This window comes from Vitis riparia, chromosome 7 (genome assembly GCF_004353265.1).
Source record: "Vitis riparia cultivar Riparia Gloire de Montpellier isolate 1030 chromosome 7, EGFV_Vit.rip_1.0, whole genome shotgun sequence".
Taxonomy (NCBI): Eukaryota; Viridiplantae; Streptophyta; class Magnoliopsida; order Vitales; family Vitaceae; genus Vitis; species Vitis riparia.
The window spans coordinates 1468686-1493879 of record NC_048437.1 but is presented as its reverse complement, the minus strand read 5'-3'; the positions used below and the strand labels follow the sequence as shown (position 1 = coordinate 1493879).

The window sequence follows — 25194 nt, the reverse complement described above, 5'->3', positions numbered from 1 at the left end:
ATTATAGTCTCATACCCGCTATCTAGATGTACCCAGATTGAATCCAATTCAAAAAAGATGTCGAGTTAGCAATAGTCGTCATAGAGCTCATCTATCCAATGATCTTCCACCTTATTTCTCCCATCATAGATCCTAGCACAAGAGAAGCGTGGACTTCTCTTCGTCTCTTAAGGGTGCCTAGGGTTTCTTTCAATCTTGTCAAAGCCTCCTGTTGACTTTGGCACAAGCTCAATATCCTCTCAAGATTGAGTATTCATACAATACAGCAACTTGGTGAAGTCAAGACAATCTAACATCATGACTTACCATAGGCCCTATCTAATGTGTAACTAGAGACACTATTGCACTCACCATGGGAACCTCATCCCAACAACCAAAACAAGTCGTCCCTCCAATTAAGAGGTTGTACACTACATTCTCTATTGGATTGTTCAAATCCATGAACCGATTGTAAATTACTTATCATCTTATAAGGATCCCATGACTTGTATCTTCTATGTAACTCTTAATGCACCCAAATCATATACAATGCAAATGATATGGGTATGAATGCTCAACTCAATATCAATACACACAAAAATAGAGCAATGAAAACTTAAGTCCAACTTTGTTTATTTCATGTCTTGCTTTTAAGGGCTCTATCACAACATTCTCAACAACTAATGTTTTAGCATTACCTAGATTTTTCCATTTCTTCAAACCAACATATGGAATCTTTTCATTTCACCACTCAAAAAAATGAGATTAACCTTCTAACCTTGTACACTCTAGGACCCAATCCATTCCATATTCATATAGATGTGGTTTAAGGAATTAAAAAGACATAATAACACAATCTAAATGGAAGCTTGGACCTAGATAGAATAGAATGGCAAAATAGGTCCATGCAAACAATCCAAATCATTGAAATAAACCTATATTTCACCACACTATTAAACATGAGAGTCTATACCATCAATTACCAATAAGAATGCAATGGTACATCGAATTTTTGTTTAGCATTAAGTTCTTTGATAAAAGTAATCAAGTTAAGCTTCATATGAAAAATAAAAAAAACAAGTTTGCAATAGAGAACACATTAATAATGTACAACATTAAAGGTTCTTCAAATTGGAGACATAATCATAAAAGAATAAGTAAACATATCAAATATTAAGGGAATTACTTTGCAGAGCTTTCAACTTTTTCTCAAACTTCCGAAGGGTTTGAATCCTTTTTGCTCGACTAACTTCAACTGCATAGTTACCAAAATTAATAGATAAATCCAAATCACTTCCAGCACTAAACATATCCATCAAGAAAGAACCAAATCCCTCCACAATAGTAAAGTCATCACCATTTCCTACAAGAAAAATTAAATAGTAATTATTATTAAATTTGGCTCTATAACAAAACTCAAAACGAAAATAGGATGTCATAAAAACAGATAAAAAATAAGTAAAAATACAACCAAAAAAAAAAAAAAACAAAGGAACTATTACAACATAAATTGGAACATACAAGGAGTACAAGTTTACAACTTTTTTATACTGTGATAGAAAAATCAGGCTTCTTCATTATATCCCGCCATCTCTTACATAAATTTCCAACTAATACCCTATTTTTCTACTTACACTTTAATCCATAAAGCCTAAAATATCAAAACATAAATAAATAAATAAATAAATAAACTTTGATTTTGAAATCCCTAATCAAATAAGTCACCAAAACACATAAATTAGCACAAATGGTAGCTAGTAGTTGGAGTTGCTTTTGGGAATACCTAATTTCTTCCTATGATAACCACCTGCTCTTTCTATCAAATAATTGAAGGTAATTCCCTATTTGCACTTGCACCATGCTTGCTACATCCTCTAGTTAGTATCAACCTAATAAAAAAAGATATGATCAAACAGAAAAGTATGATTGTGGAAAAACAATACAATTTATACATCAATCTGGCATTATTCAAATCCATTATTACACAATCTTGAAGCAAAGTGTGATTCTATCTCTGTTCTTTTTTTTTTTATAAGCAACAGGATTCTATCTCTGTTCTTCATTAAAAGGTTCAATACATACGTAGATGTGTGTCTACATGTGTGTGCATGTGTACATGTGTGTGTGTGAGAGAGAGAGAGAGAGAGATGTAAAAAAAATAACCAGGCAAAGTTCTCAAAGACAAGGAACATGATCAAGTATTTGTGCATGGATCACAAAATTGAAGAGAAAAACAAAGTGCAATGAGATAAGGTTGGGAGGAAAAAAAGAATGATTTTAGGGAAAAATTAAGTGGTCAAGAAATTTATCATGAAAGAAGGGGTTAAATACAAAGGTCTTGCCTATAATGGGTGCTCTTCCTCTTTATTGAGGTCTAGATCAGAATTGAGAAGCAGGCACCTAATTACCTTCATGTTCAGTTCCCAGGGAGTTCAAAGGCAGTGGAGGAAGTTCCTCTGTGGCTACAAGGTAACCAAGTCATAGAGAAAGACCCTCCTCCCCCTATCCAAAGAAGCAGAATAAGAGGGGGCAACCCAAACAACGCATGACCCTCAGACCCTAAGTGGGAGATGCATGTAGATCAGATAGGGGCAATAAATCTCCTCCCACTGATGCCATATTTAGGAATCCAAGACCATGGCATTGGAATAGCTACAGCATACAACTATGGGCTCCATGCTAAGGTATCATTATATCTTAGCATGGAAATGATGGAGACAAGTGGCAGCCACCTTTAAAAGTTTATCAAAGGCGCAAAAGAGTGGGCTCCAAAGCCCAAACTTTAATTTGACACTCTCTAGATGATAATGGGCTTAGCTCGGATCTTACATAATTCACTATGGGTTCAACCTAGAAAGTACTTTCCAAAAATCAAATTATGGGCCTAGTCAATGGTTATAAGTTACTACTTTCAGTCATTAGTATTGTCATTTTCCAAGAGTCTTTAATGTGGTCTAGTAGTCAGTCCAAGTTTTGTTATTTTCAAGTTGCATTACTACTATGTAACTAGTTCCGGAGTTATAAGTCCCTAGAAAAGCTCTATATAGCATTTGATCAGTCTCTTCAAAAGAATCAATGAATAAATGATAAAATTTCCAGCAGCCACTATTTTCTGTGTGTGATACAAAAAGCAATTGGTTGTGAAGCCTAAAGGTTTCTAGGAGTGATTCCTAGATTTCTTTCAACTACACCAATACTCTCCTTGCATTTTACTTACATCAGGAAAGGAGTTTGAAGACCATTGCCATCATGCCCATTTTGAGCTGGGAGGACATGAGACCTCACATTAATACCCTACATCATGCAAATCCTTATGAATTCAGTCCTGGTTGTTCATTTTAGGAGGAGACAGATCTAAAGGAGAAAAATAGAAGGCTGATTTCTTGATTAAGAGAAGAACATGAATGAGTATCAACTCTAGAGATCATTAGAACACTTTACAAGGCCATCGAAGGTGCTTTTTATCACCCCTCCTAGCTGATCCTTCTTTCATATAGCTCTGGGGGGAGTGATTCCATGGAAGGTTCCTCATTTCTGGCATTGTAAAACTTGTCATCAATAAAAATTTTGGATTATCAAAAATGGAAGATGCCTTTCCAATGTCTTACTAAGACTTTGAAAAAATTTATGATGAGACCTACTGAAATTATTCAGAATGGTCTTTTTGCTTCCATCAAAAGCATAAAAGTGATACAAGTAATCCAAAAAAGAAGAATGACAAAAAATATAACAGTCATGAGAGTTGCATGATAGGAAAAAGACATTTTCAGTATTTTAATACACTATACATCCAACTAATAGCAAATTATTGACAATTAATTAACTTCAGATCATTGTCAACATGTTGATGAGCTTTTACATTATCAGGTGCATTCTGTTAGTACTTTATCTATTATAACACATTCCTCACATCTTTCAGTGTATCCAATAGTCTCTCTGCATATGTGAGAGTCTGCACTCTTATTCTTAAAAGTGACTACCAATGGTGCATGTAGCATCCATTGCATAATTCATTAATACTTCATTTCAAACAATCCACAGAACATGTCAACTAGCAAAACAACTTGGCAAAATTGATAAGCAATTTAAAGACTAGAAAATATTTTTTTTTTTTTATAGGTAAAGTAATTTCATTAAAGGCCAAAAGGCAAAGGAAAGAGTATACACGGAGTATACCAAGATACAAAGAAGTAAAACACCAAAGGGCAAACAACCCTCACCCTTAATTGGTGGCTAGCCAATCTACAAAATCTATCAAGGAGAAAGTGTGTTCCTTTATATATACCCTAGCCCAATTCACAAAAGTGTACAAAAAAATGGACTTAATATCTTGGTCGTTCCTCTCAATATCATCAAAGGCCCCTCCTATTCCTTTCTTTCCAAATGGTCCACATCAGGCAGAGGGGGGCCACTCTCCAAGCTTTCTCTCTTTTCTTGCCCACAAAAGAACCATGCCAACCCAGGAGGTTCTTTTTCACAGAAGAGTGCATCACCCATTGCACCCCAAAGAGGGAGAGAATCAAAAGCCATAACATTCTGGTCTTTTCACAAAACAAAAGAAGGTGATATATGGTTTCCTTCTCCTTTTTACACAAAAAGCACCTGTTGGGAATGCTCCACCCGAATCTCTTCAGACGGTCAGTGGTGAGCAGCCTACTCCAAGCCGCCTCCCAACCAAAGAAGCTAGCTCTAATTGGGACCCAAGGCGTCCAAATAGTTCTGGCCGGGAAGGGGGTTTTGATGCCCCTTGAGAGAGAGCTATAAAATGATTTAATTGAAAAGGTTCCATTCTTGTTCTCTTTCCACCGGAGCAAATCGTTCACACCTCTTCTAATGGTCATAGGGAGGAGCTTGCCTAACAAGCTTTCAACTTCTCCCACCTCCCCAATCATTAAGGTGTCTATTAAAACGAGGCGCCCAGCTTCCCCCAACTCCGTCTTCCTCCCAAGCCTCAGCAACCCAGCTATCTTTGTTGACAGAGAGATTAAACAAGGTGGGGAAAGCTTCTTCCAAGGATTGGTTTTCACACCACAAGTCTTTCCAAAACTTCACTCCAGTGTCATCCCCTACAAAGAAGCGGGAGTGAGAACGAAAGCTCTCCCAACCATTTCTGATGGCCTTCCAAACCCCCACCCCATAACAATCTCTTACACCTTTGGAGCACCATCCCCCGTCTTGAAGGTCATACTTACTAGAGATAATTTGCTTCCATAGGGACTCATTCTCATTAGCAAATCTCCACAACCACTTTCCAAGAAGGGCCTTGTTAAAAATAGTTAGATTGTGAATGCCCAAGCCTCCATCCTTTTTAGCAGCACAGATAACCTTCCAACTTACTAAGTGAGGCTTGTTCTCTAAGGCGCCACCGCCCCATAAGAAATCCCTTTGGATCTTTTCAAGCTTTGTACACACCCTCTTAGGGATCACAAATAGGGAAAGGAAGTAGGTTGGGAGGCTGGAGAGGGTGCTTTTTAACAAGGTAAGACGGCCACCTTTGCAGAGGTATTGTCTTTTCCAGAGAGACAAAATTTTCCTGAATCTTTCTTCCACTGTATACCATACCCTGGTGGATTTGTAGGGGGCTCCAAGGGGGAGACCCAAATAGGTGGTAGGAAGACTCCCTATCTTGCATCCCAGAACCGAGGCAAGGGTCTCCATAGGAATGCCTTCCCCCATTGGAAAGGCCTCAGTTTTGCTCAGATTGACTTTTAATCCTGAAATCGCCTCAAACCACATGAAGGTCCAGCTAAGGTATTGCAACCGATCTGCTTCGGCGTCACAGAAGATCAAGGTGTCATCGGCAAACAAGAGATGGGACACGATCAGTCCCTCTCTTCCTCTTCCTCCCACTCTGAAGCCAAAAATAAAGCCCCCGTTTCTTGCACAAGACAATAGTTGGCTAAGGGCTTCCATGGCGAAAAGGAAAAGATAAGGGGAGAATATTAAACCTAAGATATTCATCAGTAAACAAATGGAAATTATTCCTGTTCTGTGTGGTCCTGTTTTTATCATGTGCATTGTGTGGAGGGTGAGTTAAGAATAAAAGGTTACCATGTATTTCCTTTGAAATGACATTGAAGATACGAATCAAATCTATTCGATTGAAATAATCGATTGGTTTTGGATGACGGATGTGTAAAACATTATGAAGTAGTTCTTCAAACACAGGTGCCCTTTCTGGCTTGACTATGCTCTGCTGTAACCCTTGTGATTCAAGTTTCTTTGCCTTCTTAAGTAGGACTGAAATAAAAATTCAAACCAAAAATAAAATTACAGGTCAAAATATCAGCATCAAATAAACTGAAATGACAAACTACAGAAATCAACATCTTGTATGGCCTTAAAAGCAAAAAGTACTGAACCTGATCAAGCTTCTGGACTTTTACATGAAATTTTAAGGCTTTGTTGAGTTGACTTAAAAGAGAGAAAAAACTTTAAGGCTTGGCTGAATTGACTTAAGACAGAAATCAACATGTTGCAAGGCCTTAAAAGCAATAAGTAATGAACCTGATCAAGCTTCTGGAATTTTACATGAAATTTTCAGGCTCGGTTGAGTTGACTTGAGAGAGAGAAAGAGAAAGAGAGGGAGGGAGGGAGTTGTGCATTGAGAAGTACTTTCTTTTTTCAGATTTTCAGCAGGCACATTCCTGTTTTATTTTCTCATCATGGACCATACTTTCAAAAATATAGAGGAGAGGAGAGGAGAGAAACCAGGGGAAGTAAAAGAATGAAATCTTTTCGAAGATTCTGTGGGAAATATGGAGATGAGAAAAAACTCAAGATTAAATGGGTAAAAACCTTAGTCATAGTATCACAAATAGAAAGTAAAAAATTAAAAAACAATAGCATGGGACCACAACTATGAAATTTTAGGTGCAGAAACAAAGAACTTTGTAAAAAATTCTGTGATCTTATAGACCAAAAGTCCAGAAAATATTTAAAAGAAAACAAACATGAAGATAAATGGAGCATTTACCCCATGAGATAAGGATATAGGAGGCCTCACAAGTTTTTGCTTTTCCTTTTTTACTCTAAAATATATGAAGATATGAGAAGTGTTTATCTCACTATGAGAATAGTGGAAGCACTTACCTCATTAGCGTCCAAGGACTTTTCCAACAATTTTCAAATAGTTTGTTGGGTGTTTCCAAAAAGTATCCACATCCTTCTACATTTTCCTCCAAAAATTTTAAAAATAAAATAAAAATAAATCCAGAGTGTTTTGTCCCTATGCAGATTTCCCAACTGTATTATGAGATGGAAGAAACCAAAAAAAAAAAACAAGAACAGAAAAAAGAAAAAAAGAAAAAAAGGGAAATCCAAAGAGCTCCTGCACAGATTTTCCACCTCTACAATGGATGTTATAGGGATTTAATAGAAAATATAAAATTGTAATAAAATTTTAAAACCATTGACTCTACCCATTATCAAGCACAAACAATTAAAAACATGCAATACTTATGCATGTGCAACAACATATATCATCTTAAAAGAAGTTGAAGAGAGAATGAAAGAGAAGTAAAGAGCTTTGACCATTGGGAGGTGGAGGGTAAGATTTTAGGAGAGCCAATTGGTTTAATGTGGGTGACAATTAATGTTTTAAGAGAGATTAAAATAATTTTCAAAACTTGGTGGGAAGGTGGTGTCAAATTTCAAAACGCCTTTGTAGGGGGTAGACAAATCCTCAATGTAGCTCTCATTGCAAATGAGGTGGTTGACTCAAGGAAAGAAGCTCTAAGGCTGGTTCAGTTTGCAAATTGGATATAGAAAAGGCTTATGACCATATGGATTTGGAACTCTCTCCTATCTGAAGTGGAAAAGATGGGGTTTGGTCTAAAATGGAGAAAGTGGATAAATTTCTACATATTCACTGTAAGGATGTCAATCTTATTTAATGGTTCACCTCCAAATTTCTTTCAGATATCAAGAGGCTAGAGGCAGGTTGATCCTCTCTCACTCTCAAGGGTTGAGCAAGAAGGGTGCATTCATGGCTTCAAGGTGGGGGGGCAAATAAGGAGAAGGTTTTCAAGTCTTCCACCTCATATTTACAGACAATACTTTTATTTTTCATGAGACCAATTTGGATTAACTAAAATGCTTGAGGTGTATTGCAATTGGTTTTGAGATTGTGTTAGCTCTAAAAATGAACCTGCAAAAAAGTGAACTCATTCCAATGGGGAAGCGGAGAAAGTGGGCATCTTTGCTTAGGTGTAAGGTTGGGAGGCTTCCTACTTCTTATCTTAGTTTGCCTTTAGGCTAAGTCTTGAATTGTGTGGGATGTTGTTGAGGAAAGGTTCAATAGAAGATTGGCTTCTTTAAAGAAATAGCATTTGTCAACGGGAGGAAAATTAGTGCTTTTAAAGGCCATTCTCTCAAACTTATCAATCTATTTTATATCCCTTTTTTCAATTCCTAGGAAATTGAGGATCATATTAGAAAGAATCTAAAGAGATTTTTTATGGCTAAATCTTTGGGACGGTAGGATGCATTTAGTGAGTTGATCTAAGGCTTGCAAGGATAAAAAGTTTTGAAATTTGAGCATTAGAAGATTGGAGGTCCTTAATCACGCCTTACTTAGCAAAGGGTTATAGAGGTTTTCCCTTGAGTGGGAGTACTTGTGGAGGAAGATAATTCAAGGAAAGTTCAGGGAATTGGTCGAGAGGTGGAACACTTCGTGAGGTGAGGGAGACTTTTGGTATGAATCTATGAAAAGACATTAGAAAAGGTTGGGAGGAATCCATCCATAGGAGAGCTATCCGGGTTAAAAATGGTAGATAAACAAATCTTCAATGGGACGGGTGGGTGGGCGAGAACTGTCTCAAAGAAGCATTTCCTTTGTTATTCAAACTAGCTTCTCATAAGAATGCTACTATTGTAGACTTATGGGAAGGGAGAGGAAGCGAATGCCAGTGGATGGTGCAATTCAAAAGAATCTTCCAAGGTTAGGAAATGGAGGGTATCTCCCAATTTTTTGAGCTTACTTATGCAGTGAGAGTACAAGACGAAAGAGAGATACCTTGTTTGGAAAGAGGATAGGAAGGGAAACTTTATTGTAAAGTCGTACTACACTTCATTGTGTGTTGAAAGTAGAGTGGACTTCCCACCCAAAGAAATTTGGGGCCCCTACACTCCTAGGAGATCACATTTTTCCACTTGGCAAGTAGTGTGGGAGATGATCTTAACTATAGATTTGTCAACAAAGAGGGATGGGAAGGTTTGTGGGAGGTTCCAGGTTCAAGTCCCAATGGGGACAAAAAATTTACCTATCACAAAATAAATAAATAGATTTGCTAATAAAGAGGGGATGAAAGATGGTTAATAGATGTAGTCTATGTAAAAAAGAGTAAAGAGTTGGTAACCACATTTTGATTCACTAGAAGAGGACAAAGGTGTTATGGACTTCTTTTAACAATTTTTGGTCAGAAGTGAGAAATCTACTCCTCAAGTGGAAGTTTAAGAGATTGGATAAGAAGAAACACCATGTTTGGAAAATGACGCTCATATGATTGTTTTGATGCATATGGAAAGGAGCAAAACCACAGAATCTTGAATGAAGAAGAGCTTGCAAATCAAAGGTTAAAGAGAAGCTTCATTAAATCCCTCTTTGAATGGTCCAAAGTTTCATTAAAAATGGGAAATTCTCAATGATGGATTTCATTCATAATCTTAGTTGCGGATAGTTTGGGTTTTAAGGTTAATCTTTTGTGGATACCTGTGGTATTCTTTGTTTTGTTTTTTTGTGTATACTTCTTGTATTCATAAGGTGCACCTTCTTTTATTGGCACTCTTTTAATAGATACTTTGTTTGCTTATCAAGAAAAATAAAAAATAAAACTTGGAAGAGAAAGGAGGATACGTTCGAAACTTTGAAGAATTATTATGGTTCATCAACCAAAGGAGACTAAGGGAACACCAAGTGTCTAACTTTATCTGTGCCAGAAGACATGACAAATAGATGGACACGAAAGGATAGAAAAAGAGGTATCATTTAGCTCATTTCATCTTTAATAAGCCTAACCACCCTTTTAAGGACATGGTGTAAGAAATAGCTTCACATGGTAAACAACAAAGTGGACACCAAGGGGATAAGTATGAAAATGATTGATTCTTGATGACAGGGTATATTACTATCATTAATAATTAAAACAATAAGACACAGAGGACAGAGACGCTTGTTAGAACTTCTCTCTAGTGGGATAGAGAGAGGAGGATGAGCAATAGTAATTTGTTGATAATAAGTTTTAGCCACTTTGTTAAAACATGGGAGTGAACAATTTGACAAAGAAGGGAAAAATAAGATATTTACTTGACTAATAAATTCTAGCTTTTTCTAAACTTCAATTGAGCTTGAGAGAGGTCATTATTTAACAAATATGAATTCCCAAAACAGAGAAATGAGATATTGGTGGGTTTGGTTTACAATAAGTATTTTAATATTTTGTTCTCTATAAGTTTAACCACATTTATGCCAACACAAGAGGGAAGAAAATTCATTAAGTATGCTAGAAAGGGGGACACCATAAGGGACACCAAAAATAGAATACAGCTTCCTACAATCATAAGGGACACAAAATGCCCCTATTTTTCCAAAAAAAAAAAAAAAGGATTACATCATATGTGATTTGAGTCTCTAGCACAAACAAAACCCACCATGGAAATCCAAGAAAATGATAAAAATAAAATAAAAAATAAAAAATGTTTCTAGCACATCGAAGTCATTCTAACCCTAGGAGAATTCAAAATTGCCCCAAAATCAACTTCGAAGTTAGTCGTTATCAGTGAGAATTTTAACAGGTAAGAATGAAATGATGCCTAGATGAGCAACACACCTGCCTCAGACTTTTCCATGATTTGCTGCTGAATATAGGGCAAAAACGCCAAATTCTCTCTCCAGCCAAACAAGCGGAACGTGAAGCTATGGCTGCTGAAATTTTCTGGAATTCGATACCACCGAAACTGGGGCTAGGGTTTTGGGGTATGTCGTAGGAACTGAAAGGGCGTCGTTTTCTGTGATGTAATCAGTGTGATTTCTTGAAAATGAGCTTTCCCAGATGTTGTTTCCCTCTTTTTCTTTTGGTTTCATAAGAACCGAGAGCGGCGTTGGATTCCCATTGGCAGCTTGTTTTCTCGTTCGATTATGATACTGTACAATGAGCTCCACTCTGCAATGGTGGGACCTCCCATTAATCTCATCAGCAATCAATCAAAAAAAACAGCCAGGTTGTGCCTAACGTCTTTCCAACTAAGTAGATCAAATATAATGGTATGAATAAATTGGATTAAGACCTAAAAATACATATACGGCCCAAAAATTAAGATTTCATCCATAATAGATGGAAATGATATAAAATATTAAGAGACCAATATATCTTTTTAATTTTCATATATTATCCATTGACCTTTCACATAAGTTTTTTTGGTTTTTATTGCACCACTATTTATACACTATAATAATTATATTTTAACCATTTCCATTTTTCATTGTTTTTTAAAACTTTTTTTTATAAATAATTAAAAATCAGCATTATTTTCTATTTTAAATTATAAATAATAAAAAATTACATTCAAAAACTATTTTAAAAGATACTTTCTAAAAAAAATGGTAATATGATTTATATTTTTTATATTTTATTTTTGAAAAAAAATTAATTAAAAAATGAAAACTATTTTTAAATAAAAATTGAAAACCTTGTTTAGTACTATTTTTTTATGAAAATAATAAAAATAATTAAATTTCATTCATTGATTATCCATTTTTATTTTTTTTCCATTAGTTATTTTAATAATAAAATAAATAAATAAATATATATATATATATAGTATGTTTACAATTAAACAAAGGAATTAGTCAATTATGTATTTTTTGTGGAACTATCTTTTACATTAAAAATAATTAAATAACTAAATTATATATATTTATTACTCTTTTTAATTTATGAAAATAATAAAAATAATTAAATTTCATTCATTGATTATCCATTTTTATTTTTTTTCCATTAGTTATTTTAATAATAAAATAAATAAATAAATAAATAAATAAATATATATATATATATATATATATATAGTATGTTTACAATTAAACAAAGGAATTAGTCAATTATGTATTTTTTGTGGAACTATCTTTTACATTAAAAATAATTAAATAACTAAATTATATATATTTATTACTCTTTTTAATTTATGAAAATAATAAAAATAATTAAACTTCATTCATTGATTATCCATTTTTATTTTTTTTCCATTAGTTATTTTAATAATAAAATAAATAAATAAATATATATATATATATATATATATATATATATATATATATATATATATATAGTATGTTTACAATTAAACAAAGGAATTAGTCAATTATGTATTTTTTGTGGAACTATCTTTTACATTAAAAATAATTAAACAACTAAATTATATATATTTATTACTCTTTTTAATTCTATTTTCTTTATTTATTTTTTGTTTAATAAAAAAATTTAATATATCCATAATTAACAAAGTAATAGATTAATTGTGCACATTTTGATCTATTAAAATAAATTACTTTATAATTTAAATAAATAAAATGAAATAAGTAAATAAATTAGGGGTTATTTCTATTTTTTTAACATATCATATATTAATATTTTTTACTGTTAAATAAATTTTTTATTATTTTTTTCTTTAATTCCAAAAATAAAATGAAATAAATAAATTTGGTATTTTCTAAACGATCTTATATTTATATTTCTTATGGTTAAATAAATTTTTTATTCTTTTTTCTTTATTTCCAAAAATAAAAAGAAATAAATAAATAAATTTGGCTTAAATAATAGTTTTAAAGTAATTTCTTTGTCTTTTTTTAATTACATTTTGCATTGAAAATAAAATAAAATAACATTTTATTTGTTTTAATTATTTTAAATGTCAAACTATTGGAAACATAGTTTACACACTCATGTGGACATAACTTATATATATATATATATATGAAATTTATACCATTATACAAGATTATTACACTAATTGTACAAGGAATGTACAAGACTGTACATTTTGAACAAATTTTTTTTTTTCTTGTCATCTAAGGATTATACACTCTCCTACCACAAATTCTTTCATTCCATGTACTTTATTTAACTTGCATATGACAATTTAAATATTTACCCTAATAATGATGTTTGGGAAAAAATTTTGTTTTTACGTTTTATATCATTTTCTAAATCAAAATCATTGGAAACATAGTTCACACATCATATATGGACACATAATGTATGCATATGAATGAAATTTATATCATTGTACCAAGGGTGTTATACTAATTGTACAAGATAAATGTTCAATTGGACAAGACAAATGTTTTAACTGTATAAGACAAATGTTCTAACTGTACAAGAGGTATACAAGGTTATCCGTTGTGAAAGATTTCAATCAATTTTGGACAACTTTTTTTTTTATCTTGTCATCTAAGGATTGCACACTCTCAAGGTACATATTCCTCTATCACACACTCATATTATACACTTTATTTAACTCACACATGACAATTCAAATACTTATCTCACTAATGATGTTTGAGAGAAAATTTTGTTTTTCCATTTTCCACTATTTTTTGAACCAAACTAATGAAAACATGGTTAACCTACTTATGGTTACACATTGAGTAGGGGGTATATGGAATTTATTTGGGTTACTGTATAAGGTATTTACATTAAGTGTACATGACAAATATATTAAATGTAAAAGGGTGTACAATACTATCATTTGTGAAGGATTTTAAGTAATTCTGAAAAACTTGTTTGTTTATTTACTCTATCTGGGGATAGATGACATTCCTTACACTCATTGGTTAAACATATATTCATTTCGTGCATTTTATCTAACTTGTATATGGTCATTTGAATAGGTACCTCACTTGTGATGATTGTAGAACAAAATTATACAATAATTTTTCTTCTTTTTTAAAACCAAACCAATGCAAACATGGTTAACCAACCTATTGTCAGATATTCATTGAACGGTGTATGGAATTTGAGTTATTGTATAAAGGTATTACACTAGTTGTATAAAAAAAATTTACTAATTGTACAAGGGTGTACAAGACTACTTTTTGTTGAAGATTTCAAGTGATTTTGAAAAACTTTCCCCTTTTTTTCCACTCAAGGATTTTTTTTCCACTCAAATTCTCTCACTCAAAAATTGTTTCGAATTTTATTTTTAAATTTCATCATCAAAATTTTGTAATTGCATGTTTTGTTTTTGTAGTTTTAGCAATGTTCTTTCTTTCCACTATTTTTTGGTGAAATTTTATCCAAATGAATCTATATTTAAAATTATAATCATATTTATCAAAATTTTCAACTAAGATTATCTTTAATTCTTTTAATATATTTATACTCATTTATTTAAAATATGAAAAACTAATTTTTTTTTTTTTTGTAAACATGTTAATCTTTCAAGTAAAAAATTAAATAAGTTTGAAAGTCAATAAAAAAAAATTAAATACCACTTTCAATAATTTTTAGATAAAATTTTATATAACATATTTTATTTAAAATTTAATTTCTAAAGTTTCACTAAAAAATTGTTGTTGTGAGTCAAAATAATTTGCATTAGTTTATTTGGATAAGAAAAACTATTAATATAATATTAGAACTTCATATCTTAATTATTTTTTCAATAAATTTATCTTTTTAAAATAAAAACATTAAAAATTAAAAAGCTAAAAGGATATATATAATAAGAGTGAAGTGATAGTCCATTTTTAAAATTTTTAAAATATGATTAATGTGGAAAATATAAAAAATAATTAAAAATAAGAGAAAAATATAAATGAAAGGGTAATATAAATTTAAAATAAAAAATGAAAATTAAACTAAAAGATAAATACAAAAAGATAAAAAAAAAAATATTTGGATGAAAAATCCCAAAAATTTTATCCTTGCTTATAATAATAGTAAAAATATTCAATATCTTTAAAAATGAAAAAAAAACATTATTGCTTTTTATTTGACATAAAATAGAAATATAGATTGGAAGAAAAAGAAAAAAAATAAAAAGTTAGAAATGAGTAATACTTAATAGGGAATAGAAAAGGGAAAAAAAACACACAAAAATAAAATAAAATTCACACTCACTATATGTCTATGTAAGAGTTAAGAGTATTTTAGGGATTAATGAAGAATAATATCTTTCAACTTAATTTTTATACTTTATTCAGGTCTTGAGCTTAAATGCATGTGTATGATATATGGATCTTTGGTTAATTTTGAGGTCCATTTCACCTCAAAACATAATTCTCCCATTTTTAAGTGTGTTTTCATTCCATGACAAGCCTTAATGAATTTTATTTTTTTAAAGTTAAAGTCCATAATTTACTTTTGTTTATAAAGAAAAAATAAAACTCTAAAATAATTTTTTTTTTTAAATATATATATTTATAAAAAATTGAGTTCAACCAGGTTATTTATATTAGGATGGATATTACAAGGATAGCATCCATTTAAACCCAAACCATGAAGAAGAAAAAAAAATCTCTAGTAAACAAGTTAAGAAATCATAACAATTAATAAATTAATTGTGGATCCTACGAAAAAAAATGTATTACAAGTCATGAGGGAAAATATATTACAAAAGTATACAAAATAGATTTATTAAACTCATAAAAAATATTTGATTATTTCGAAATATTATAACACTTTTTAACAAAATTTCAAAAAAATTATTTACATTAAAAATGGATACAAGATTAGGCTTTCATGAGCTCAAACTACTAGGACTATATATTTGAATTTAGACTTAAGACCATTACGAACATAGACAATAAAATCATTATTGCTCAAAAGTACATCATCAATTGTTGATCAAACAAACCTGCATTAGTTTGAAGCTAATCAACAACTAATTTATTTCAACAAGAGTCTCTACAATTTACTTGATGCTTCCTAAAAAGTTTTAGCTTAGGCCACTAGATGGCCAATTTGTTCACAAAGCAAAACTAAAATGAATAGCGTAGAGAAGGAGCTTATTGGATGATTCCATAGAATAAATTCTAGGTTAACAATTGACTTCCCTGTGACTTCCTTGCTATTTCAAGGTACTAAGATGATTAAGTGGATATGGTTCCATCAAGAAAACCTAGTAAGTAATATACCCAAACAATAATGATAAATTGGGCATTCCATAAAGGATAGTTATATTAACTTCAAAGGAATAAAGAGTTAAAATGAATATTATTCTTAAATCCATTTTAAAATAATTTATATTGTATTATATTTTTCTTAGTTAACTAAACATAAGAATTTGAGATCTCTAATGTTTTTGTATCTTAATAAGAGCCTAAAAAATAAATGATATACAAGTCATAACGAGCCCTTTGTGAAAATTCAATGAGATTTCCTTTTTCTAGAAAAAATCCTACACAACCAATTTAATGAACTTATACTACGCTTGTTTGACAAGATAAAAATGGGGATAACAACGGGGTGGGTTCGGGACGGGTTGCCCTCATCCCAACCATGCCCCGTTTATTTAAAATAATTTTCATCATTGTCCCATTTTAAAAATTAAATGGAGTAGGGGGGTATGATAAATTCTCATACCCGTCCCTCCTCGCCCCGTTTAATTTTTTAAAATCATCGTCATCACTGAAATTAAAGCAGTTGAGGACCGATCTCGGGGATGCTTCTGTGATGTAATTGGGGGATGAAGATGATATAAATGGGTGTTGCAACAGTTGATCGCAGCTCCACCTTTCAGTGGGCTCTCTCCTCAAGCATTTCTCGAGAAAATCGCGGCCCAAGTCCGGTAACTGCGTTGGGAACTTCGGTAGCTCGTCGGAGAACCCAATTCGAAAGAGAGTATCAACGCCGCAATCTTCTCACACTGGTTTTCTAGAGACCATCTCGATGACTATGCATCCCATAGACCAAATTGACCATCTCGATGATTATCCTTATGAGGATATGAATGGATACGGGAGATGGGGGATGTGTCAGTGGGAATATATATTATATGTTATATATTCATATATTTATAAACGGGGTGAGGCAGGGCAATACTCGAACCCGCCCCGTGTTTTCAAAAAAATTCTCAAACTTGTCCTAAACCCATTTATTAAAATTGAACCCCATCCCATTAGGGGTAAGGCAAGGCGGGTACCCGAAAAAACCCGTCTCATCCCTAGAAAAAAAAAATAGGATAAGATTTAAACATCCTATTAACATGTTTAAGTATCGAAATGGTAGGAAAAAAATACATGAATAAGTTACATCTTCGATATTAATTTCACTTAGGTGTGTGCACTAATTATACATATATTGATAGTGCTAGAGCAAGAAAAAAAAGTAGTGATCCTAAACATTGATATTGTTGGAGTCATTGATTTAAGGGCTCTTCTTACTCCATTGATTAGTAGATCTTTATGAGACTTGCAAAACACAAAGAAGCTACCTCAAACATGCTATCTGTAGGTATTCTAATACTTACTAGATGTTTGATAAAACTTATTTCTTATTATTTATTGATTTAAATTAACTTTCAGTTAAATTATCATTAAGTTGTTAACTTAAAACTTATTACTTATTTTTACTTTAAGTATTAAGGTTGTTTGGTAAAACTAACTTAAAATTTATTTTAAGTTGTTAAATTAGCATCATTACCCTTATTAGTTGTAATTAATGTTTATTATTAAAAAATTTAACTAGTATTTATTTTTCTTAATATTAAACCATAAATTTATTTATTAAACATTCATACTTAAAATATTGTAAATTTATAAGATAACCTTAAATATTTACTATAAAAAATGAATCAGGAATGTGGAGTTATGATTGTTAAATATATTTTCAATAAACTTGGGCAAATAAGACAAAAAAAAATATTTAGAATTAAAAATCAATTAATTATTTTGACTTAATACTTAAAGTCATTTTTAACTTTAAGTCATAAGATTAAGTTATTTTAACAAATATGCTTCATTTACTTAATAACTTAAATTAAGTTATTAAATTACTTTAAGTCATTAAGTTGATTTATCAAACATCTTCTTAATCAAATTATAGAATTTTATTTATTTTACATTTTTTAGTCTTATTATTCATAATATATATATATATATATATATATATAACAAATTTGATATTATTTGGTTTTATTTTTACTAATTAGTTGTTGGGTTGTTTTCATATCTAGTAGAACCTTATGTAAGAATTAGATCCCACAAATCAATCGAGACATTCCATCTTAACCTATATAAGACTTTGAAAAAATAAATAAATAAATAAATATTAACCATGACATTATATATCCTAGAAAAATAATTTGTTGTCCTATTTTATTTAGAACTCTTATTCGAAATGTCAAACATAACCTTAAGGTGGAGTTTGTATGCCGGCGAACCAACCGACTTCCATGAAATCCCATACAAATTAATTATTCACAATAACATGTTTACATTATGATACAACAAAGGAGAAACGTAATTATCAATGATTTAAGTAGCAAATCTTTTAACTCTTTCTTTTAGGAGAAAGAATAATACAAAAGAGAAGCAAACAAATAGAAATATATAAGCCCTCAATGAGGACAGTCAACTTGGTGTTGATCTTCAATCTCTCACTTTCCACTTATAGTCTTCTAGATGGCGAAAGTGATGGTTTTGGCTTATTATCATATTTTAATTTTTGTTATCAATTTTTCTAAAATTTATTGTAGAAATTAAATTTTTAAAATTGAAGAAGTTTTCAATGCTCCATTTGGATAAGAAAAAGTCTAGGTGTTTATTTTTTTACTTAATTCTAAATAGAACCTTAATGCTTAATAATATTAAATATTAAGTTATTTGTTTTTGTAGTATCTTATTTCTATTAAGTAATAAAAAGTAAAGAAAAATCAATATGTTATTTTTTCCATTTAGAAAAAACTATATATTTTAACTTTTTTTATTTAGTAAAAATTTTAAAATAAGTCATGAAAAAGTAGAAAAACAAATAACCTAAATTCTGAAAATAAATTGTTTTCAGTAAAAAGCCAAAAAATAAATACCACCTAAGTGTATATTTAGTAGACCAACTTAATAATTTAAGTGACTTAATAACTTAGTTTAAGTTATTAATAAAATTGAGTATGTTTGGTAAAATAACTTAATAATATGATTTAAAGTAAAAAACAATTTTAAGTAATAAGTAAAAATAATTAACCTATTATTAAATTCACATCTTTATTTTAATTTTTATACAACATTTATCATAATTACCTTCACAATCCTTTTTACTTATTCATGACTTTCATTGTTACTTGACATTCTTCGTTCTAATTATAATTTATAAGAATAAATATATCAATTTGATAATTTAAGATAAATTTTAATTTAATTTTATCAAACAACTTTAATTCTTAAAATAATAATTAAATAATAAGTTTTAAATCAACAACTTATCTGTAATTTAAGTTAAAGTCTACTTAAAGTTATTAAATAATAGGAATTAAGTTTTACCAAAGTTGAGTATTAAATATATATATATATATATATATATATATATATATATATATATATATATATATATATATATATATATATATATATATATATATATATATATATAACACATTCTTTTACTTGATTACCCCCATCAACTTTGTTGTAAAAATATATAGCATAATTTTATTTTATTTTTTCCTTCTTACCCTCCTCCCCGTTTCTTTTAAAATTTTCAAGAGTTAAATGAAAATAAGAAGGGGTGGAGAGAAAAAAGAAAGAAAAATAAATGAAATGAAGGAAAATAACAAGGAAAAAACACAAAAATAAAAATAATTTTCTAAAAATAAATATTTTCTCTTTTTTATTTATACAAAATAAACAAATTCTAAAATTGTATGACTTTTTTTTTTTATATATATATATATATATATATATATATATATATATATATATATATATATATATCTTCACAAACAAGAAGGGGTGGAGAGAAAAAAGAAAGAAAAATAAATGAAATGAAGGAAAATAACAAGGAAAAAACACAAAAATAAAAATAATTTTCTAAAAATAAATATTTTCTCTTTTTTATTTATACAAAATAAACAAATTCTAAAATTGTATGACTTTTTTTTTTTTTAAATATATATATATATATATATATATATATATATATATATATATATATATATATATATATATATATATCTTCACAAACACTATTATTTTGGGAAAATAAGTAAAAAAAAAAACTACCTTTCCTTATTTTAAAAACAAAATTTGAAAATAAGTCTTGGAAAAGATAACAAAGAAGCCCTATACACTAACCAATGAATCAAATCTCTTTCCAATTTTAAGTTCTTCTATGATCATTTCAATTTTACAATGCCCTTTTTGTTAATCCACCAAATTTTATATTCTTGGCAAGGCCAATAGAGACAATGGGTCAGTCACATTCAGTTTTGGTCCTTTCCTTCTGTTGGGACTATGGTTGTCTATCACATTTGGACCTAACATAATGCTGTATTTTTATTTTATTTTTTCTAGATGATTCCATAAAATGAATTCTAAGTTAACAATTTACTTTCCTGCTATTTCAAGCTACTAAGATGATCAAGAGGATATGGTTCCATCAAGAAAACCTAGTAAGTAATACCCAAACAACAATGATAAATTACTCATTCCATGGTTATATTAAGTTAACTTTAGAGAAATAAAGAGTTTAAATATATATTATTCTTAAAAAAAATTATATTATATTATATTTTTCTTTGTATTTTTCATAGTTAACTAAACATAAGAATTTGAGATCTCTTTAATATTTCTATATCCTAATAAGAGTCTAAAAAATAAATGATATTAAAGTCCTAACGAGCCATTTGTGAAAATTCAATGAGATTTCCTTTTTTTTTTTTTTTTAATGGCCTAAACAACTAGTTTAATGGCCTCATACTATTACGCTTGTTTGACAAGATAAAAAGATACGATAAGATTTAAACATTCTATTACTGTGTTTAAGTATAGAAAAGATAGGAAAAAAGGCATGAATAAGTTACATCATCAATAGTAATTTTACTTAGATATGTGCACTAATTATACATATATTGATAGTGTTAGAGTGAGAAAAAAAAAATTGTGATCCTAAACATTGGTATTGTTGGAGTCATTGATTTGAGGGCTCTTCTCATGTGATTTAGACTCTTTAATTAGATCTTTATGAGACTTGTAAAACAAAAAGAAACTACCTCAAACATGCTTTCAGTAAGTATTCTATTACTTAATGGATGTTTGATAAAACTTATTTCTTATTACTTAATGACTGAATTGACTTTAAGTTAAATTATTTTTAAGTTGTTAACTTAAAACTTATTACTTATTTTTACTTTAAGTATTAAGGTTGTTTAGTAAAATTAACTTAAAATTTATTTTAAGTTATTAAATTAACATCTTTACCCTCATTAGTTGTATTTAAAGTTTATTATTAAAAATTAGAACTAGTATTTATTTTCATTAATCTTAAGCCATAAATTTATTTATTAAACATTCATACTTAAAATATTGTAAATTGATAAAATAACCTTAAAATATTTACTGTAAAAAATGAATCATGAATATAGAGTTATGGTTGTTAAATATATTTTCATTAGATTTTGACAAATAAAAAAAATTAAGAATAAGTTAATTATTTTGACTTAAATACTTAAAATCATTTTTAATTTTAAACCATAATATTAAGTTATTTTATCAAACATGCTTAATTTACTTAATAATTTAAATTAAGTTATTAAATTACTTTAAGTCATTAAGTTGATTTATCAAACACCCTCTTCATCATCTTATAGATTTTTTTTCTTTTCTTTTTTTTTTTTACATTTTTTAGTCTTATTATTCATAATATATATATATATATATATATATATATATATATACATAACAAATTTGATATTATTTGGTTTTATTTTTACTAACTAGTTGTTAGGTCGTGTTCATATCTAGTAGAATCTTATACAGTAATTAGATCCCACAAATCATCGAGACATTCCATCACAACCTATATAAGACTTTTTAATAAAGCAATATGTTTTCCACTCTTAAAAAAAATAAAAATAAAAAATAAAAAAAAATTAATATTAACCATGGCATTATATATCCAAGAAAAATAATTTGTTGTCCTATTTTATTCAGACCTCTTACTCGAAATGTCAAAAACAACCTTAAGGTGGAGTTTGTATGCCGGCGAACCAACTAACTTCCATGAAATCCCAATACAAATTAATTATTTATAATACTAACTCTTTCTTTTAGGAGAAAGAGTAATACAAAGGAGAAGCAACAAAATGGTATAGTCAAGTGGAAACGAATAGAAATATATATTTACAATACTAACTCTTTCTTTCAGGAGAAAGAGTAATATAAAGGAGAAGCAACAAAATGGTATAGTCAAGTGGAAACAAATAGAAATATATAAGCCCTCAATGAGGAAGCTCGACTTTGTGTTTATCTCCAGTCTCTCACTTTCCACTTATAGTCTTCTAGACGGTGAAAGTGATGGTTTTGGCTTATTATCATATTTTAATTTTTGTTATCAAATTTTCTAAAATTTATTGTAGAAAATAAATTTAAAAAATTGAAGAAGTTTTCAATGCTCCATTTAGATGAGAAAAAGTATAACCAAGTGATAAACCAACTTAATAACTTAATTTAAGTTATTAAGTAAATTAAATTTATTTAGAAAAATAACTTAATAGTATGATTTAAAGTAAAAAACAAATAAAAATGATTAATTTATTTTTAAGTTCATATTTTCAATTTATCTTTTTACCCTTATTTGTTTTAGTTAGCTTCACAATTTCTTTTGCCTAATTTATAATTTATAAGGATAAATATATTAATTTGATGACTTAATAAACTAAAAGTTAATTTTATTAAACAACTTTAATACTTAAAATAAGAAATAAGTAATAAGTTTTAAGTCAATAATCTAAGTATAATTTAACTTAAAATCAATATGAATTATAATTTAAGTTATTAAATAATAAGTATTAAGTTTTATCAAACATCCTCTAAGTTCGTCTGGATGAACAAGTCCTAAAGAATGGGGGGAAAATATAGGAAGAAAATTCTCGATCTTTTACTTGATTACCCTATCAACTTTGTTGTAAAAATATACATTTTAATTCTTCAAAAATAGAAATGAAATAAATTTAGAGAATAACAATATGAGAAGTTATCAATTTTAAATTTTTTTCCCTTTCCTTTTATTTTTCTTTTTTCTTTTCATTTTCTTACCCTCCTTGTTTCTTTTAAAATTTTCAGGATCGGAATGAAAATAAGAAGAGGTGGAGAAAAAAATGACATGGAGAAAAAGAACTAGGAAAAAAAAATTAAAATTAAAATTAAAATAATTTAAAAATAATTTTCTGAAAATAAATATTTTCTCTTTTTTATTTATACAAAATAAACAAATTCTAAAAATGTATAACTTTTAAAAAATATCTTCAGAGACATTAATATTTTGGGAAAATAAGGAAAAAAAAAGAACTACCTCTCCTTATTTTACAAACAAATTTTGAAAATAAGTGTTAGAAATATGGCAAAGAAGCTCTATACACTAAACCAATGAATCAAATCCCTTTCCAATTTTAAGTTTTTCTATGATCATTTCAATTTTACAATGCCCTTTGGTGTTTAATCCACCAAATTTTATACTCTTGGCAAGGCCAATAGAGACAATGGGTCAGTCAGTTTTGGTCCTTTCCTTCTGTTGGGACTATGGTTGTCTATCACATTTGGACCTAACACAATGCTGTATTTTTATTTTATTTTACTGAATTTAATTTGCTGCCTAGGTTTGACCAAAATCTTTAATTAAAAGAAAGAATATATGTATATAGAGGTTTGTGGCCGTTCGGACTGTTTTTAAAAATTGTTTTTTTTCTTTAAAATAAAAATATAGAAAATAAGTTAGATAATTAAAAACTATTTTTTATTTTTAAAAACAGAATAATATTTTCACTTTTTTTTAGGGTTTTTTAATAAATAATTATACAAATATATAGAATGATTAAAAATAAAATATTAGATATAAAATTATTTTTTTAAAATATTAAAAACAAGTTAAAAAATATTTTAAGCTTTAAAAAACTATTTTTTGGATTTATTTTCAAAAATAGTTCTGTAACTTCAATTCTGTTTTTTTTTTCTTGGTGGGGAAACATTCATGAGTAAGCCTCCAAAATCTAGGCACAAAAATAATTTCCTAATTATATATTAATATTAGGTTGGGAATTGACATAAAAGTTTTTATTTTTATTAATTATATGTTGAATAATTATTAATATTAAAGTGGGTAAGGAAAATGATAGATAATCATCCATGTCTCATACCTAATCATAAGAAAACCCATAAAATAACTTTCCTTTCAACAATTACTTTATACCTTCTTTTAATGTTAGCCCACCAACCTCTTCCCGTCAATTTTGTAAGAAACCACAATTTTTAATTACTTAAAATTTTAAAAATATCAAAATCATCACCCCAAGGGTAATTGCTTCTTCTACTACTACAAAACGTATGAATATAAACTACCTCGAAAAAGACTCTTATTGCTTTTTGCACGAATACAATCACTACATAAAAAATGACTCCAAAAAAAGAAAAAATAAAAAAATCATACACTATAATTGGACTTAAAACACAATGAATTATTGATTTTTATTCGGTCACTTAATCTTATTGATTTTTATTAAGTCACTTAATCTTCTTAATTTTTATTAAGTCAGTCCCTAGGAATATACATATTTTTTATTAATTTATATTATTTAAGGTGGCTTAAAATGAACTTTATTTTAACATATAAAAGAACTTAATTAATTGAAGTATTGTAATTCAAATGACTTTTTATATTTGTCTCCTCAAATTTGTTTCCTAAATTAAATATTTTAATTTACCTTTCTAAAAGAAAGAAAAAAGGTCAAATAATAATAATAATATGTGGTATATATGACTGTTGGTGGGTCCCAATCCTCCACATGATGTGGAGTTGAAGCAAATACAATCTCCACCACCCATCATTACCAAAAAATTTAATCATACTCCAATGAAGTGGCAGGTCATGATTGCCATATTGGTCAGTCAAATCAAGGGTCAAGATGCATCCTCCACTGACCCTCCATGTCTAATGACGCATTCTCACCCACCCAAAACCCATGAAAAGGAAAGCCTATCATTTCACCTTACGAAAATGCTCTAGTTAA

At 29.1% G+C, this 25194-nt stretch overlaps 1 protein-coding gene across 2 annotated transcripts in view; it reads right to left on the bottom strand.

Moving 5' to 3' along the window:
- Positions 1-11123, bottom strand: part of LOC117917656 (protein HESO1-like) — a 34397-nt gene extending 23274 nt beyond the window's left edge. Inside the window, exons 1-3 of one of the 2 annotated variants that reach the window (XM_034833998.1) lie at positions 10809-11122; positions 6031-6219; positions 1166-1342 (exon numbers count right to left, since the gene is read on the bottom strand). In XM_034833998.1, coding sequence (XP_034689889.1) covers positions 1166-1342; positions 6031-6219; positions 10809-10827 — 385 coding nt within the window. In that variant the 5' untranslated portion in view covers positions 10828-11122. Of the gene's footprint in view, positions 1-1165; positions 1343-6030; positions 6220-10808 lie in introns of both variants that reach the window. The other variant, XM_034833999.1, reaches the window with a different exon arrangement.
- Positions 11124-25194: the final 14071 nt, after the last annotated feature.